Here is a 20,489-nt window from a genome sequence, read left to right as displayed (position 1 = left end):
CCTTGACTGGGGTGAAATGAGGTTACGAGGCAGAAGTTGCTCCCCCTCCTCTAACTCCTCTAACTCCTCCTCCTCGTGATGCTGTAAATGTATAAATATGTGTATAAATGTATGGATACATATTTCATATAGCTACAGATTTAGAACCCATTCAGAGAACGTCGAACACCCAGGCACAAAAGTTCGGCCTTTCTCTTACTTCTGGCTTTTCTTTCTTTAAATCTGTCAAAAACTCTTACGTTTTTATTAAGAATATAACTCATAATTTCGTATTCATAATTACAGTTACAAGACTTGGGTAACAAAATTAATCCTAAATACGGTAACTAAGGCAAATAAACGCTAAATATTTACTAATATTCATCCAATTAACATTCAATTCTTAAGTTCAACATTCCTTAACCCCTTCCAGGTAAGGTTTTTTTTTTATTTTTTTACAGTTTATACATTCCTTTCCTCCAAGATCCATAACTTTTTTATTTCAACATAGCCATAGGAGGACAGGATTTGGCAGCACGAGTTTTGAAGACCCCTAAATGTAGGAACTGTAATTAATGCATTGGAAATGGGGAAAGAAATGATCTGTAGTGTCGAACAGTAAAAATAAATCCTCAATCCTACCTCTGTTGCTTGGGTCTCAATTTTACGGTGTTCAATAATAAGTAAAAAATATCCAGGTGACTTTATTCTGTAGGTCTGTACATTTATGGCATTAAAAAAAGGTTTTATAGTTTTTTTTATTTTACCACTGGGGGGGTGGTGACACTAATCTAAGTTTCCGGCCCCCAGAGGATAATACTTATCAGCAGCTGTCACCGTCTTCATCTGCTAACAGCACCGTGCTGGTTGGTCTCCAAACGTTTGTGACTTGCCGAATCGCTCCAGTGTTTCAGAACGATCCAGAAGTCACAACTCAATGTAAGTCCATGAGTCCAGAACGAGTCTCATAGACTTACACTGAGAGCTTGTGACCGTTGCCTCTGGCTTCCGGCCAGTCGGAAGTTGCGGTCACAAGATGGCGGTGCGGACCTGGAGCGGGGTCGGGAACAGCTGAAGACAGAGTCTGGTGAGTTTAATACTAGGGCAGAGAACTTACGTTAGTGGCACCACTCCGGCGCTGAAATAAAAATAAAATCCTGGAGTGGTGCCTTAACTTTGGTTTGCATCATTTTTTTCTGAGACCCATTATTGTTCTCTCAACATAGTTTTTATTGACACCTTTTTGGGATATGTGCTACTTTTTGGTCAGTTGCTTTGTGCCATTTTTGAAGACAACAAGTTGATCAAATTCTGCACTTCTGGAAGTTTATTTAATTTGGGAGATGTTATATTTTTAATTGTCAGACATTTACGAACGTGGACATATCAAATATGCTTATGATTTTCATATTTTTTTTAAATAACAGAATGGGAAATGGGGATAGTTAACTTTTATTTATTTATTTTAAAACTTTTTTTCAACATTCTATGTAGTCTCTCTAGGGCACATATGTCAAACTCTGACCCATGGGCCAAATCTAGCCCGCAGGGTGAGTATATTTGGCCCGCAATGTTGGGTGGGTCCCCTGCCCGACATCATACTTAGGCCACATTCACATGTTCAGTATTTGGACAGTATTTCACATAAGTATTTGTAAGCCAAAACCAGGAGTGGAACAATCAGAAGAGAAGTATAATAGAAACATATGCACCACTTCTCTATTTATCACCCTCTCCTGGTTTTGGCTTACAAATACTGATGTAAAATACTGACCAAATACTGAATGTGTGAATATGGCCTTACAACTACCGTATATCTACATCCTAGATGCCGATACAGCTAAAAGCAATGGAGGAGGGAGCGTCCCTCTAATAATAATCATAATCTTTATTTTTTATATAGCACTAACATATTCCGCAGCGCTTTACAGTTTGCACACATTATCCATTGTCCCTCTCCCATAATTCCCCCTCTGCGTCTAACATCTCTGCGCAATGGGCATGATGATGTCATTACAACGCACCCTCTGTACCAAGTTGTGCAGAGGATCTGAAGACACCATGAAGAGACCGGAGCTGTGGAGGAACAGGCACCGGTGAGGGTTTTTTTTTTAAATTGTGGCCTATTATACTGTATGGAGCACTATGTGGGGCCATTATACAGCATGAAACACTATGTAGGGTGCATTACACTGTATGGAGCACTGAATGTGAATGGGGTCATTCTACTGTATGTAGCTATATATATGGGGCCCATCAGGACAGCTCAGTGGTTAGCACAGCAGCCTTGCAGCGCTGGAGTCCTGAGTTCAAATTCCACCAAGGACAACATCTGCAAGGAGTTTGTATGTTCTCCCCATGTTTGCGTGGGTTTCCTCTCAGGTACTCCTGTTTCCTCCCACATTCCAAAGACATACTGACAGGGAATTTAAATTGTGAGCCCCATCAGGGACAGTGATGACAATAGGTGCAAAAACTGTATGTGGGGCTATTATACTGTATAGCATACTATGTGGGGCCATTACACTGTATTGATCACTAAGTGGGGCCATTATACTGTATGGAGAACTATATGGGGCCCTTATATTGTATGGGACTCTATTTGGGCCCATTATACATTATGGAGCACTATGTGGGGTTTTCCGGGACCATTTTATTTTTTCTTATGGGTCTAAGAATATACAGGCAAGAAGCTACTAACTAAATACCTGTTCATCCTGGTGCCGATCTCTGCCAGCTCACAGCGGTAATGCACCACCCCTACTGGCGATTCTGCGGCTTTCGGTGATAGCACGTCAACAATGTAGCCGCTTCTCTTCTGCTGCTTTGCTGATGGGATGACACTGCCGATGTCATGCTGATTGACAGCCAACTTTCTGTTGCCTAACTGCAGGAGCCAGCTGTCAGTATGTCATCGACAGTCATAGCCTGTCCACAGAGTCGACAAAGAAGAGCTGCTCTGTTGACGTGAGGTCAACGGAAGCAGTAGACCTTGGGCCATGGTTCTTAGCCCAATGAGAAAAAAAATTAAAATGTCCCGGATAACCCCTTTAACTTGGAACTTGTTGTTGAGATGATTTAAAGATGAAGGCTTTGTCTTCACCAGGAGGACCCTGGAGAACCTATAATTCTTTACACAAACTTTCTATAGATGAAGTTCAAGCTATGTTGGGTGAATCATGTCATTTATTTTTTGCTATTTTAATGGTCATATTATTCTCACACCATTGTTACTGATACTAGTATGTGGTTGCAGTATTACTTTCCTAACACCTACACATCTTTATGATACAGTACATAGATAAAAAACAGTAAAAAAGCAGCACGGTGGCTTAGTGGTTAGCACTGTTGCTTTGCAGTGCTGGGGTCCTGGGTTCAAATCCCATAAAGAACAACATCAGCAGTGGGTTTCTATGTTCTCCTCGTGTTTGCGTGGGTTTCCTCCCACACTCCAAATACATTCTGATAGAGAATTTGGATTGTGAGCCCCAATGGGGACAGCGATGATAAGGTCTGTGCTATATAAGCAAAGCATAATAAATAATAATAGTACTATACAGCATAAAGTGTTTATCTGGAACAGATCTAGTATGGCTCAGCCTTAGTCATGAAGATAAATAAGGTCTTCAAAAGATTTCTACACGCCGGCCAAGGTCACACGAGGGAGCAATGTTGTTTTGCTGTGTACTTTACATAACGGTTTCAACATATTGATCATTTCCAGGTTATCATAAAAAAAGCTCTCTCAGATCTGAAAGCCAATCTCCAGCTTTTCTAATATCATGACGGTTCAAATTGTGAAATCCTCGTAGCGCCAGCAATTAAGTTGTGGCCTAAGGATTATTGGCCATTACCTTGTTACAAATTACTTTTCCTCTTCACTACATTAAATGCTACAAATTTGAACATGATTTTTTCATCTAGATAAGAAAACTCTCTCACTAGTGCCACAAATTATAGATACGCCTCCTGAAGGTCATGGTCTGATCCCCTAGAGGGAAGCTGTCACAGGATTTTTGCTATGTAATCTGAGCGCAGGGTTATGTAGGGGCAGAGACTCTGATCCCAGTGGTGTCACTTACTGGGCTGCTTGCTGTCATTTTGATATAGTCACTGTTTTCTCTGCTGCAGATGGAGCAGTTCTCTGAATGCTGAGCTCTGTATAACCCCACCCACACCTCTGATTGGCAGCTTTCTGTGTACACTGTGCATTGACAGAAAGCAGCCAATCAGTGGTGGCGTGGAGTTATACAGAGCAGCTGAACAGGAGACGCATGATACCTAGTCCTGTAGTGATAATCTTCTGCTAATGAAACATTTGATTTTCTTTTAAACAGCAGCGCCCAACCTAGTAAGTGACACATCCCTGGAATCATACTCTCTGCTACTACATTATGCTGCTCTCAGATTACAGAACAGAAAAAAACTGCTGACAGTTTCCCTTTAACAACCTTACAATATTATTATACCTATCAGCCAAACAGAAACCCATCTGTAGACATCTATCTTCATCTGACCCATAGGGAAGCAATGAGCCAGAGGTGAACCTGCTCAACCTCCAATCCATTCAAACGGGTCTCGACTGCTCTGTTCTCAGGATCGGTGGGGGAGCCAGGGTTCAGAAAGTTATTCCATATCTCATGTATATCCTGAAGTCAACATTTGGCTCAAACCCTTTAACATTAAAAAATTATCTGATTGACGCAAGGTTGAGTAAAGGTTCCTAAAATTCCATATCTGTTATTGGCTCTTACCTTATTTTTTGGCCACTCGTGCTCTGTTTGTTTTTATCATTATAAGATCTGATGGAAGTAGTCTTCCAAAATGTTCCATCTCAGTCCCTGACGCATTCATGGTGCACATCATTAGAGACCAGAACCCTTGATCATTACCCTTGGGTTTTGCAAATTGCTGTGTTTTTGTTTGCCGGATTATTGGTCCAAGAATATAACTAGATTTGTACTTATGTTAATGTTATAGGGGGATTAAGGGCAAATGAGAGATAACTTGAACAATATTATATATTTTGGTATGGTTGGTCAAGCCCAGGTATCTCCTTGTTCTGGCTGGTGAGACCCTACTAAAATTAAAGATTGAGTAGTTCTAGAATTTTTTTTACTTATTTTTCTACAATAGAACAAGCTTTTTATCTCTTTTTATCTGTGAACTATACAAATATTCAATACAACAAAACAACACCATCCACAAAATAATCTTCTCAGTATGCTTCATTTTCTTATGCAAGAACAATATTATCTGCATTACATTTTGTGGTAGGTCTTGGAGGTCGTAGTGGCCAAGATCCATATATATATACATGCTCGTAGATAATGACTATTATAAGGGACATCATTTCTAGCTTTTCCAATAATTTTTCTGACAGACACACCAGATTGGAAAACATTCTGACTATACAACAAATGGATATAACTATTAGCAGTGGGCTGAGGCCAGATACACATATGGTTAGAAGACCTGCTCCACCAAACTCTTCAGAAGTTCTCATGTAGTGAGTTACAACAACTCACCTCTACAATATGCTTTTCACGACTTTTGGCAATTTTCCAAAAAAACATGCATATTTCTTCAAGCAATTTTCAGATTCTGACTAAGAATTTCTACAGGAAAGAACATTTACCGTACTTTCAGGAACACAATCTAAAGCAGTGATCAAAGACTGTAAGGTCAATATGTAAGGATACAGATCATCACATCTATAGGACACATTTGTGTCAATTTACAGAGTCCCTAAAGGGACTAAAAACAGCCCCACCCATGTGAGAGCATGTCCAGGTTTTATTAGACTTTCTCTTAAAATACTGTGGCAGGGAGCAGTTGAAGTCCAGCTCTAGAGTAACCGCTCTGCCTCCCTCCTAGTCTTCCAAAGTCGTTGTCATTATTAATATAAGGCACTATAAATCATAACTCATTTTCACATATTAAAATTCCCTTTAAATTACTGCAGCCAATAAAACGCTTTGATAGCAAGGAGACTTTGGACAATAGCAGATTATTTTCAGGCATCACTAACTCTAAGATCTAAAAATCTGTGTTATTTCCAGAAGATATTTTTGCCCTCTTCTCTTTCCTCAAAATCCCAAAAGCAAGAGTTAAAAATAAACTGGAGTCCAACCCACTGCCACCAGGCTCCAGACTGGCATCGATGATCCACACAGCATGGGCAAATGCCGAGAAAAACAGCTTGTTTTGATGTTTTTATTCTCATTAGTGCATGGCAATGGATTGGGCCAAATGTCAAGTTGTTAATGTCCACAAGGCAGCAGAAAACTGGGAAGGAGTCCATCTAAAAGGCAATACAAGCAGCTCAAAAAAGGAAACAAGCTGACAGTGCTTTTATGGATCAGCAAAATATACAACAATCAGTCATATCACAACTTGCCTGATGTTGTGTTGGTTCCCCTCGTGTCACTAAATGTGGAGGTATAAACCCCACAATAACTCTGAAGGTGACTTGTGGTGCCACCAGTTTCTTGCAGACTATCCTTTCATTCATCTAGGTTGAGAAGTGAGGCCTCCAGGAACCAGACTTGGTCTTTCAGCAGATTCTACACATGCTCAATCAAATTGTGATGAACATTGGGCATACATGACCCTGCGACCAGTTTGTTGGGTTGTCTTTCCCAGGGCTATTTTGGTAGGTATTAGCCACTGTGTAGCAAAAAGTGTTCTTGCCCAGACACCTAACTATCAAATGTTGGTGTTTCTCAAAGTCACTCGGCTCCTTATATTAGCCCATTTTTTCTGCTTCCAAGACATCACCTTCAAAAACTGAACACGTTTTGCCTGATATATCTCATTCCTTATTAAATACCATTGTAAGCAGCTAATCAATATTCATCAGTCATTATAATAATATAATAATAATAATTTTTATTTATATAGCGCCAACATATTCCGCAGCGCTTTACAAATTATTGAGGGGACTTGTACAGACAATAGACATTACAGCATAACAGAAATCACAGTTCAAAATAGATACCAAGAGGAGTGAGGGCCCTGCTCGCAAGCTTACAAACTATGAGGAAAAGGGGAGACACGAGAGGTGGATGGTAACAATTGCTTTAGTTATTCGGACCAGCTATAGTGTAAGGCTCAGGTGTTCATGTAAAGCTGCATGAACCAGTTAACTGCCTAAGTATGTAGCAGTACAGACACAGAGGGCTAATACTGCATAAAGTGTATGAGAACATGATGCGAGGAACCTTTTTATTTTTTTTTATTATTATAAATAGGCCACACATGGATCGTTAGGTTAATGCATTGAGGCGGTAGGCCAGTCTGAACAAATGAGTTTTTAGGGCACGCTTAAAACTGTGGGGATTGGGGATTAATCGTATTAACCTAGGTAGTGCATTCCAAAGAATCGGCGCAGCACGTGTAAAGTCTTGGAGACGGGAGTGGGAGGTTCTGATTATTGAGGATGCTAACCTGAGGTCATTAGCGGAGCGGAGGGCACGGGTAGGGTGGTAGACTGATACCAGGGAGGAGATGTAGGGTGGTGCTGAGCCATGGAGTGCTTTGTGGATGAGGGTAGTAGTTTTGTACTGGATTCTGGAGTGGATGGGTAGCCAGTGTAATGACTGGCACAGGGTAGAGGCATCGGTGTAACGGTTGGTGAGGAATATAATCCTGGCTGCAGCATTCAGGACAGATAATTGATAATATTCACCAGTCATTGATTATGTTACGCTCTAATCAGTGTGGTTATTACAGTGTACAAGTATATAGATAACTTCCAAGACATTTATCATACAAATCTTATAATCCCGTGTTATTTTGTATTGTATTTCTAATTCATATTTACGTCTTACCTTTACATTTTAGAAGTCTATTACAAGACCTATAGAAAGCATCAATGGAAGTCTAAAAATTAGCATTCTATAGAGAGACAATTAATATAAATGCTTCTTACGGCTGGCACAGCTTCACCAGGTCTTGGTCCGTGGTGCTGGGATGAAGACCTCTGATGTAGAGGTTGGTTTTACTCAACTGTTCCCCACCTCCACCACCTCCTCCTTCTCCACCGCCGCTGCTATTGCTAGGGCTGGGGGGTGCCATATGCTGTGCTGACGAAACATAGGTCTGCTGGAAAACAAATACAAAGGAAAATTTTAGATATTGGAAGACTTTGATCTGAAACCCTAGTACATAACCCATGAAACATTCCAGCTACATTCAAAAGTTCATTTCAAATAATTTCTCGGAAAATGAAGTCATTCATTTATTTAGCGTAAATCCCATCAGCTATTCCTGTGAAACATGAATATTTTATGCCCCTTTACTGAAAACTTTTAATATCCACAGTTTCTAAATAACAGCTACAGCATTATGTCCGACCAATGCTAATCCCAACATTTAGCAATTATTAAAGAGTATCAGTCACAGCAGACAGTCTTCTCTCTATATAGTTGGTGTATTATGACTAGAGTTGAGTGAATTTGTTCGGATTTGGTTCCGAATATGGTCGACATCGAATATTGTTTTTGAAATATTTGTCAAACACAGCCGAACGTCATTAGAATAAAAGGGAGTAGAAATTACCGAATATGTTCGGAACCAATCATCAAACATATAGGGTACCAATATAACACGAATATGGCAAATTCAGATTTGGCTACCAAATCCGAACAAATTCGCTCAACTCTAATTATGACGTGTTAAAGCCGTATAATCTAAAATCTCCAGATTCCTGGACATCAATATATGAGACTTGTTCGTGCTATGTATATCCATATTGCCTGCATGCTGATATCAGTGGGGGGAACATTCTAAAAAGGCAAGATCTCACAACCCACCCAATACATATTAGACCTATGTCTACCGGACTTTGCCGATAGGCAGGTTCGGCTGATGGTACAATATTTATGGCAACCCGAACAAATGAATGTCAGGGGGAAATACTGATTGCATAGTTTCTCTGAGATAAGACATTGACAGACATGTCTGAGGACAGCTCTGTAGCCGAACGAGCGCTCCTTTGTATGCGACCCGACATGGCCGACAGATGAATGATTGGTCGAACCATTCTTCGGCTGACTGTCAGATCTCTCTACAAACCATTCCCATTAGATGGCAAAGATGGATGTAACATACAACATGCAGGGATCTACTCATGCTATTACATTTCTTCTAATATCAATTCAAAGACATCATCATTTTTTATATCTACTGTTCTATTCAGTTAAAGAAGAAGAATGTAATTTAAGGCAGTGCTAGCACCCTGATATTCTTGATACCAGCAAAAAAAAAAACCAACACATTATCATCCGTATGCCATTCTTACTCTCTGATTGATCACAAAACCAAACACAGTGTCCTATGCTCAATGGATCAACTAATAACAGATTCCGTAAGGTTCTTGTCTGTACGACATCTGATTTTTTATGTGCCCATTGGGCGAGTCTGGCCTGGAAAACGGACCAGAGTACTGCAAGGTATGGGTTTTTTTTACACGCGGACCATCGGTGGGCAACAACCACAGAGCTCATGTAAACTACCCCAATGTCTGTAGTTTGTATGCTATCAACTTTGTATATGGACAGCACACGGCCATGGAATATGCTCATCTGAGCAAGCCCTAAAGACGGTTTCACATGACTGTGAAACATGGATCTCCTGACCTAAGTTTACTGCTTCACAGAAACATATGAGGCAGCTAGCTTAGGACAGGAAACCCAGAGAAGGGGCTAAGCCTAACGTTTCGAGCAGGACTGTTTTTCGGCTGCGCGAATTCGTGCTTAGTATATTATTTTGGTGAAATAGCTAACAACTTGTAAACCAATATAACATAAATTGTGCTAAAGGAAACTGCACCAGAACTGAAACTACAGGACATGTTCACAAGGCCTAAGAGAAGATGTCCTGACAACAAGGACAATGACCTCTGCCATATTTAACTATTCTGTAGACATGAAAAAATCATTACTACCCTAGAGTCCAGGTAAAGGACAATCAAGCAGTATGCCATCAGACGTGTAGGGTTAGCTCGCAGTACTCTTCAAAGGACAAAAGAGTAGATCAGGGCATTCTCCTCTAGGAAGATGTAACGTCCAAAATATAAGGACCCCACTTGGACAGAGCATGCACAGGAAAATAGTAGAAAGCGTCCAGCAGGTGATGAGCTTCAAAACATCTTTATCCTGCCATACACAGGATGTGACGTTCCGACATGTCTAAGGTCATTTTCATGCTTAAAAAGACCTGTGACACCATAACACACCATGATTCTGAAGAATATGCTCTTTTCACCACTCACTGCCGTGTTCTCCCAAAGTTTACACTGCTCGGCAGCTCAATATGGGTTGAGCTGTGGTGATTGACAGCTCTGAAGCTAATGCTCCTTTTTATGCTACAGAGCTGCTGTGCTAGGTGATCTGTAAAGCACATCTTATCCAGGTGACCATATGTGTAAATGACATGAGATTTTACAATGCTGACAGCTGCGAGCTCATGCAATGAGCGAGGGCACAGCAACACAAAGTGACGTGACATGTTAGATAAAGCGATTTACAGTCTAGCAATAGATATGTATTCTCTCCGGGTTACCCCACGGGCACACAAGACATTAGACTGAGCAGATCTTCTCTATATTTTGTGAATCATCTTCATCCAGAAATAGTAATTGTAATATCCACGGGAGCAGCAGAAGAGGAACTACAGGGCGCATTATGATTAATGCTCCTTAGCTGGGTGGTAGAAACAAAGTCGACCATAAACTGGTACCATTGCATCTAATAAGGGAGAAACAGAAAAGGCCTGCTTACATGGAGCAACCATTAGTTATAATATTATTCTTATTAATGGGGTTGTCTCTACTTCATTAATGGGTATAACTTCAAAGTGCTTGTAAAAACGAGCAACTTTGCAATTTACCTCTTGTTAAAAATCAATCGTGCTCTCAAAATCGCAGAGATTTCAATCTCTATTGTGTACAGCTCGTTGTTTAGGTTTCAGCCATCTTAGCTGTCTCAGGGCAACCGGTTTCCAAGGCAGGGGACGCATGCTTCTTGCAAAATTTAGAGCGTGCAATTGACGCTCTGAAGTTGTCCGGATCGCTGAATCTGACCAACACAGAGGCTCCTGCGCCTCTCTCATAACGCAAATCTACCTCCGCTAGCAGCAAAGGAGAGCACTTAGGTCGGACGAGGAGCGCAACCATACCACTCGTCTGAAATCTGCAGGAGCGCGCTGCTCCCCAGCCAGCAGGAAACTGACAGGCAGAGTAGCGGTGCGCTCTTAAAGAAAAATGAGACAAAGCCTTTAACACCTAATGCACAGAAAGCCACATTTCTACGGGAGATTGGTCATGGAAAAAATAGAACTAAACATTTCTATCATTCTGTATTGGTAATTTTGTATTCTAATAAGCAATTATTCATTTGGCTCATGAAGATAATTGCTCATAACCCCAAACCAAAATGACTGCACATCGACGTGTAATTTTTAATTTCAGTTACCATTGCACACAGAGGACATAACATCAATAAGATATAATAAGCTATGCGTGAGTCACACCCAGGAGAAATACACGCTAATGGCAAGTGACTGGCTCCAAAGTAACTTTCCAATTAGACTTTGGTGGCCATTATTGCGTCACAACCTCTGAGACCCCAGCCAATCCCAAGAATAAAGCATTGGTTTAATGCAGCATCCACTTTCCCTGCACAGATGAGCCGTTGACCACTAAATGTGCAAGGAATTAAAGCAGAACCCCAACCAAGTGAATGGGCCGAGAAACCCCTCATACTGCCAGGTGGGCCAGAGAGCCGCTGTGCCATGTAATGCACTGATAAACCAGTGCTGGCTTCTCTATATTGTTAGGGTCTGTGGATGTCTACTAAAATACCCCTTTAAAATGCCACTAAAGCACTAATTGCCTGATATTATAGGTATTTATAAATTGCATATATAATCTATAGAGAATCCCACACATTGACTAAATATCGAATATTTCGGAATTCTATATAACAATGGCCACGGCTCAAACAAAAACGTTTTGCCAAGACAACCTATAACTAATATTTGGGCTAATAATCCATGTACCTATGGCAACAAAATAATTTAAGAAATCATAATTATTGGATGTGCTTAAAAACGTTCCTTGGCAGAATATCTCCGCTTCGAAACAGTAATCTGCCAAGCATTTCCTATATAGGAAAATGCAGATATTGTGCGATCCCATAGGTTTCACAAATCTGTATACCTTTTGGATTTATTATCAATAATTTCGCCAAAATAAATGTCACCCCAAAATCAGATGTGTCAGGGCGTAGGGATGAAATAGCGTCGACAAACTGCGTAAGACGCTTGTTACATGATGTTCCCTGTTATAGACTTTCCTTATGTCGGTGCTAATACTAAACAACAATTGCCAGGTCTGCAAGGGTAAAGTAAGAGGTGATTTTTATAGACTTTTGATCGCTGAACTCAGTAAAAAATTTTGAAAAAATTCCATCACGCACAGTTTTTTCACAAACACTGACTCCATAGGCTTTTTCTTGCACTATCCTTTGACCCCTTTGCATGACTTTTGGTGTTATTAGATTGGTTGGGAATTAATGGAGGCTGTGCTGCGATTGGCTGCTGTGGACAGAGAAGACTTTCTTAATAAAGCTTCCAAAGAGATGCGGTTTTTTCTACAGCATCCAATCATAGCATAGCTTTCATTTTACCTCAGCAGTATAAGAACTAAAAGGTGCACTGTTATTGACGGTTATGGGCAGTAAAGACAGATTTTGTTTAGCCACAGTACATAACAGTGTGGCGGTGCCCATAGTAACCAATCATTGCACAGCTTTCATTTTACCTCAGCAGTATAAGAAATGAAAGCTGCACTGTGATTGGTTGCTCTGGGGAGCAAAGGCAGATTTTCTTTTAGACAGAGTTCATAAGAGTGTGGTGGTGCCTTACCACGATTCCTTTCAGTATTTAGCGGTTGTGGTGAATTAAGCTTCTGTATCTAACGTGATCAAAATGGCTACAAGGGGGTGTCCTAATTCACCAGACAACTTTGGCTACATTTGCGGCTGTTTTGTCATGAGCAAACAACGAAGGAACGTTACAGACTTTGTTAGAAAAGTGTATTATGTGTACTTTGGTGTAAAACAAGGCGACGAGGACAAGTCGTGGGCTCCACATGTAATGTGTTCTGTTTGTGTAGAAGAACTATGACAGTGGTCTAATGGGAACAAAACAAGCTTTCGTTTTGGTGTGCCTGTGATCTGAAGGGAACTGCGAAATCTTGGTAACGACTGCTACTTTTGTATATGCAATGTGGAGGGGATTCAACCTTAAAAATAAGAAGGAAATTATATATCTAGACCTCCCGCCAGCAATTCGCCCTGGGTCATACAGTCCAGTAACACCTGTCCCTTCACCTCTGGAAAAACTTGAAGATGCACCTGATTCAGGAGATTCAGAACATGAAGAGCAGGATCCTGATGAAGACTTTCACGCTAGCCCCAATTATTATCATTATCATGGACAATGGGCATTGCTGCCGCCTGAGTCGTTTCCTCTGTTTATAGGACTTGGGAGCTCTATTTCCACTATACATTATATCCCAAATTACTTCCGAGACTCCATTCACAATAGAGTTGACCTTCATCTGCTCGGCACCATGACTTTCATGCTAACTGGTGTCATGCAAAAATATCTTAATCAATGAGAAATAATGGAAATGTTAGGAAAAGGAGATATGGATAAGGCAATCGCTCCTAAAACCCTTTTTCAGAATGATATGACAGCTCTTAATTGAAGAAGTCCCCCTGATTAGAAGAAATATATCAATATATTTTGCCTGACTAATAAAACAGATATCTAATATATAATTGCCTAGAATACTACTTCCTGCAATTTGTGCCAACTTCCGTGGCTTTGTCCGGAGCTAATGTCCGGAGCTAATGTCCGGAGCTAATGTCCGGAGCTAATGTCCGGAGATAAGTGACGTCAACAGTGTCCAGTGTCTGATTGGTTGCCGCCTGCTGCGAGCGACCAATCAGAAACGTGCCGTACTGTGACACACTCCGCCCGCCATTTTGGTGTGATTTTTGAATTTTTACCTCACAGCAAGTTTCTACTGCGTGGAGGCGGGCCCAGTGACGTTGCTCTTCAAGCTCCTGCCGAATTTCTTCAAAAAAATGATAATACCATTTACCAAAACTATATATATTTAGTTGTGAAGTGGTTCAGTGACATTTTCACACCAATTTTGAACTTTTGTTTGGTGTTTTCTCCATATACTGCCTATTATCCACTGACTGTTATACTGAGAGACTGCCGTTTATTAACCTCTTCTTTGCCACATTGGGTATATTGCTCTATTATTTGCCACATAAGGACATTGTCCATTATTGCCCAGCAATTTCTCTGCAATATAAACTGCCTATTTATTAATATCTGCATTCCTGCAAAGAACTATTGCCTATTATTAACTGGCTATTTTCCTACTACCTGAAACTGCCTCTTATTAACCTGTTGTTTGCCACCACCACGCTTAAAGCTGTTTAGCTTAGGCAACATGAGCTCTAATAGTAAGGATACTAATGACACAGAGCCCAAAGCTGCTGATGGCGCACGTAAGATTAGGTCTGATAGTATTAATTGTATTATTCTTACATTTGAATAAATAAAGTATATATGGATTCTAGACTCCCGATTCTTTAGAATCGGGCTGCCATCTAGTTATAATATATTCTAATGGCCCTTTTACAAGATCTGATAATCGGCAAACAGGGTGTATATAGGAACGATCACTCCCAATTATCTGCTGCTGTAGATTCACCCAGTAAATTTTATGCATGTAAAAAACTCATCATTATTGGCAGCACATTGTCCCCTATAATCAGGTGATGTCCAGCCGATGATATGTACCATACATTGGGACAGAACAATCGTGAACAGGCCAGGAAATGAGCGCCGGACGGCTTTTATATGGTCAATCAGCGCTCATTATATGCCTGACACCGGCCCGTGTAATTAGGCCATATCACGTACTGGCAGTCATACGCCCACCAGTCCCAGCACTGACACCGGAGAATCTTCACAGCGTGCAGTGCGTACGATGTGAGGATGCACAAGTCTGCAGTCACACAGAGTGACTGCAAACTTGTCGTTTTAGAATGGACAACTCCTTTAATAAATCGGGCCCTTAGTATCTACTCAACTTACCGTAATTTAAGAGACCACAGTGTTGACAGTGTAGCCGAGCTGGAGCGCTTGGCCTTCTTTCTGCTGATTGTAAGGATCCTGGGGGTGGGATCTCCCCCGATCACACATTTATGGCCTAGTACACATAGTGTACAAGATAACAACTGTACATTACATGGCTTGCCAAATGACAGTGTGTACAACTAGCGGACTTAAATACTACTGCCACACAGTGAAAATAATATGGATACTATGGAGGTCACTGTTTGATAAGTACACTTGGCTTTATGTCTCATCACAAGCTATATTTCAAATGTTGCCTCTGTAACGCCGTAAAATCAGAATTCATTACGTCCGGAACTGCAAGGGTCAGCTGTTTCTGTAGCTGCAGTGTCGGTGTCCCGTGTCCTAACCAAGGGCAAGTCTACAGCAACACATATAACAGCACTGCACACAGTACATTACCATAACTGCTGCATATACGTGCACACATCGCTGCAGTATATGTGGTACAAGCGGATGATATAGGAAATCCTTCAACGCCCTTATTGGCGGATAAGTCATCTCTATACATTCTGACTCCGCTGCTGTGTCTCACAATATACAGGATATACCGTAATGGACAGAAAAACAACAAATCTTTGCCCATGATTGAGGGTAAAGTCCCAGAACCTCCCACTGAAAAATACTGCAAAACAACTGGAGTATATAGGACACACTCAGTATTTGAAACAGATAATTCTACTGAAAAAAAGTGTTGGCAGGAAAAACGCTGTGTACATTTTTGCCACTTTTTTGTCCATTTTTTATGCATTTTTCCCGATTCATTTGAATGGATGAAAAACACTTAACTTGAAAAGAACGCTTTGAAGGTTCAAATCTTCAAGGAAATCATAAGCAGCGTGTGCAAGAGATTTCAGAAATGTCATTTCCTTTGCTGGTAGAATGAAACATGTTTTTTTCAGTGACAAAAACGTGTGGAAAAAAATGCCAAGTGTATAGAAACCCTGAAGGGATTTTTATCCAGTTACTTCTTTTGGTGCACTCCTTGAGGTTGATAGTTCAGCGCAGCGGCATGGTCGAGCTGCTGTTCTGAACTGAGAGTTCTGCCAGGTTGCTGGCAGAGGTAACTTTACCTCTGCAGTGTGAGAGAAGCACAGGTGGGCTGAGGCTAGTCAGATCCGGTGATCTGGCCCACTCCAGAGCAGCACAAGTGGGCTATAAAACATGGAGCCCGCAAGTGGCGCCCACTCCTTATCAAGGTAAGAGGCCACTCTGGAACCGCACGGTGGACGGTCACCTGGGTAACAAGACGCACTACTAAATTCAAAATACGTCCATTCTTGAAAAGTTTTTTTGCTTTCTTTTTTACTAACACTTTAGAATTTTACTCATTTTAAAACTTATGTGAACCCTTTTAAGCAGATAGGTGGGTTTACCCTTTGTTTAGTCATTAGTTTGCTACAGGTTAGGGCACAAGTGCCATGTTTCAGTGGTTGGCACTGCTGCCTTTCTTTATGAATACAAATAAGCTTAGATGTGTGCCAGGAATAGTTAGTAAATGAGCTTCATGGCTGGCATGATATGAGCACTCCAATTGGCATCATGACACTATATTGTAAAGCTGCCTCTATTACTGCACTGTGACTGACAGGCTTAGCATACATTCCAGCTGATACTGTTAGATGTGCACTATGGGCGGCATTATTGTATACTAGATGGTGGCCCGATTCTAACGCATCGGGTATTCTAGAATATGTATTTATGTATGTATATAGCAGCCACATAGTATATAGCACAGGCCACATAGTATATAGGAGCCATGTAGTATATAGCAGACAAATACTACATGGCCTGTGCTATATACTATGTGGCTGCTATATACATACATATTGTAGAATACCCGATGCGTTAATACAGGCCACGCAATATATAACAGTGGCCACGCAGTATATAACACAGCCACATACTATATAACACAGCCCACGCAGTATATAGCAGCCACGCAGTATATAACACAGGCGACATAGTATATAACACAGGCCATGCAGTATATAACACTGGCCACGTAATATATAACACAGCCCACGCAGTATATAGCAGCCACGTAGTATATAACACTGCCTACGCAGTATATAACAGTGGCCACGTAATATATAGCACAGCCCACGCAATATAGAACACAGCCCACATAGTATAAAACACTGCCTATGTAGTGTATAGCAGCCACGCGGTATCTAACACAGCCCACGTAGTATACAGCAGTGTGGGCACCATATCCTTGTTAAAAAAAATAATTAAAATAAAAAATAGTTATATACTCACCCCCTGGGATCCACCGAAGCTCCGGCGATACGCGTGCGGCTGCCGCCATCTTCCGTTCCCAGGATGCATTCCGAAATTACCCAGTCTTCTGGGTAATTTCGCAATGCATCGCCGGGAATGGAAGATGGCGGCAGGCGCATGTGGCTCGGCGGACTACGGAGGGTGAGAATAGCAGGTTTTTTGTTTTTTCATTATTTTTAACATTACATTTTTTTACTATTGATGCCGCATAGGCAGCATCAATAGTAAAAAGTTGGGGACACACAGGGTTAATAGCAGCGGTTACGGAGTGCGGTACCCGCAGCATAACGCGGTCCGTTATCGCTGGCATTAACCCTGTGTTAGCGGTGACCGGAGGGGAGTATGCGGGCGCCGGGCACTGACTGCGAGGAGTAAGGAGCGGCCATTTTCTTCCGGACTGTGCCTGTCGCTGATTGGTCGTGGCTGTTTGGCCGACTGAAATGGGGGGGGGGGGGAGGCTACAGGCAATAAAATAAAAGCTGTAAAAGGAATCCGTCACCAGGTTTTTGCTGTTTCTGAGAGCAGCATAATGTAGGGGCAGAGACAGCAAGTCCAGTGATGTGTCACTTACTAGGCTGCATGCTATCATTTTGATACAATCACCGTTTTGTCTGCTGCAGATCTCTAAGTTCTCTGAATGCTGAGCTCTGTATAACCCTGCCCAGGTTTCTGTGTACACTGTGCATAGGCAGAAAACTGCCAATCAGTGGAGGGGGTGAAGTTATACAGAGCACATTAATATGAAGAACTATCTGGAAATAGGTTTACTAGTCATTTAGTGATAATCTACTGATAAATCTTTTATCAAAATAGAATATATATCAGAACCGTCTCCATAATAAAGCCTTCTTATCTTATATCATGGAAATATGAAGTAATCTTACAACTGAAAGCCACGACCAACCTTACATCACCGTGTGACCCAAAGCGATCCTGACTACTGACACTCGGCATGTTGACTAATACAAGGAAACGACAACTATGTATTCAGGTGTGTGCAGTATTTGTCATTCAAGATTAAGAAAGAAAAGAGTAACAGGATTCACATTCATTGTTCTAGAAGCGGCTGCAATGTGTAAAGGCCCTGAAAGAAATGCACAAGGGAATGGTGATCCGGTGACGCCATGATCAAAATAGTTACCATATAAATGGAGATCACAACATCCCTGCTGACCGGACTGTGCTCCAGAGAAGGTCCTGGCTAAGATCTGATGATCCCGACTATATACTGCACGGCTCGAGACCAGAAACATCTGATTCAGGACATGAAATTGATGGTTCATGGACTAAAAATCTAAAAACTGATAATAACAAAAGGGGGTTCAGGATTCTGGTACCATAGGCAAAAGTGATCTCTTGAACAGCAAAGTAACCTATGACCAATAGGCTCCACATCTGTATTTTTGCAGAATCAGGCTTGTATAGGTTGATATTACCCGCAGAGAAAAAGGGTCCTACTCCTTTCCCTTTCCGGACACCACTGCAACCTGCCTTATGGTATGTGAGCCCTTGGATCTCAGATGCCCAACCTCCTAAAATGAAATATTCCACAATTCCTTAAAGGGAACCTGTCACCCCCGTTTTTTGAGATTGAGATATAAATACTGTTAAATAGGGCCTGCGCTGTGCGTTACTATAGTGTATGTAGTGTACCCTGATTCCCCATGTATGCCGAGAAATACATTACCAAAGTCGGCGTTTTCGCCTGTCAATCAGGCTGGTCTGGTCAGGTGGGCGTGTTCACAGCGTTCTTTTCTTCCCCAGGTTTCCGTTGGTGGCGTAGTGGTGTGCGCATGTCCAAGGTCCGGATTCCCTGTGCCCACGTGAAGACACAGCGCGCGATCTGCGCTGTCATTCCTTTCATCGGTGCGGGCGGCCATCTTCCTGGGGCCGCGCGTGCGCAGATGTAGTGCGCTGCTGCACGGGGCTTCAGGAAAATGGCCGCGGGATGCCGCGCGTGCGCAGAAGAGATCACGGCGGCCATTTTCCCAAAGCCGAGTTTGCATCTCGGCTTTGGGAAAATGGCCGCCGCGATCTCTTCTGCGCACGCGCGGCATCCCGCGGCCATTTTCCTGAAGCCCCGTGCAGCAGAGCACTACATCTGCGCACGCGCGGCCCCAGGAAGATGGCCGCCCGCACCGATGAAAGGAATGACAGCGCAGATCGCGCGCTGTGTCTTCACGTGGGCACAGGGAATCCGGACCTTGGACATGCGCACACCACTACGCCACCAACGGAAACCTGGGGAAGAAAAGAACGCTGTGAACACGCCCACCTGACCAGACCAGCCTGATTGACAGGCGAAAACGCCGACTTTGGTAATGTATTTCTCGGCATACATGGGGAATCAGGGTACACTACATACACCATAGTAACGCACAGCACAGGCCCTATTTAACAGTATTTATATCTCAATCTCAAAAAACGGGGTGACAGGTTCCCTTTAATTCAGATACCAGTAATTCAAACAACCACTAACAGTTTTAACTCTCAGGCTGGCGTCACACTCAGCGTATAAAAATACGTTCCGTATCTCCTCCGTAGGCGGGGTGTGTCAGCGTATTTTGCGCATGGCATCCTCCGTATGTAATCCGTATGGCATCCGTACGGCACCACTATTCGCGGTGAGGCGCCCTCTGCTGGATGCCCTTCGAGCGTGGGAAAAAAACCAGAAAAGTTCCCAGGCTTGAGTTCATGAGGACAACCAGCAGAGGGCGCCTCACCGCGAATGAAGGTAACTACAGGTCATTGACCTAGTTTCCATTCATTCCCTGGGGTTTTACAGTCAGGAACACAGCTGCATTATAGCAGAGCTCCTGGCTGTAAAAAAAAATTAACCCCTTCAGATGGATTTACATCGTGGGATGTGACAGATCCTCGGAAGGTATGTATATTGTTGGTTTATTATTTTTTCTTTGTCACAGAGCGAGGGTCTTCAGGTGGATTACCAGAATAATAAAATATTAAAACAACCTGTGTTTTTATTTCATTAAAAG

At 42.0% G+C, this 20,489-nt stretch overlaps 1 protein-coding gene across 4 annotated transcripts in view; it reads right to left on the bottom strand.

Moving 5' to 3' along the window:
- The window catches only part of RBMS2 (RNA binding motif single stranded interacting protein 2), a 155,222-nt gene that overhangs the window by 49,948 nt on the left and 84,785 nt on the right, over positions 1–20,489 (bottom strand). For all 4 annotated transcript variants that reach the window (XM_069758453.1, XM_069758451.1, XM_069758454.1 and 1 more), the window contains exon 2: positions 7,913–8,085. In XM_069758453.1, coding sequence (XP_069614554.1) covers positions 7,913–8,085 — 173 coding nt within the window. The remainder of the gene's footprint in view (positions 1–7,912; positions 8,086–20,489) is intronic.

This window comes from Ranitomeya imitator, chromosome 3 (assembly GCF_032444005.1).
Source record: "Ranitomeya imitator isolate aRanImi1 chromosome 3, aRanImi1.pri, whole genome shotgun sequence".
In the NCBI taxonomy this organism is placed as follows: domain Eukaryota; kingdom Metazoa; phylum Chordata; class Amphibia; order Anura; family Dendrobatidae; genus Ranitomeya; species Ranitomeya imitator.
Note: the sequence above shows the minus strand (reverse complement) of the source record. Positions and strands in the feature narration are given on the sequence as shown.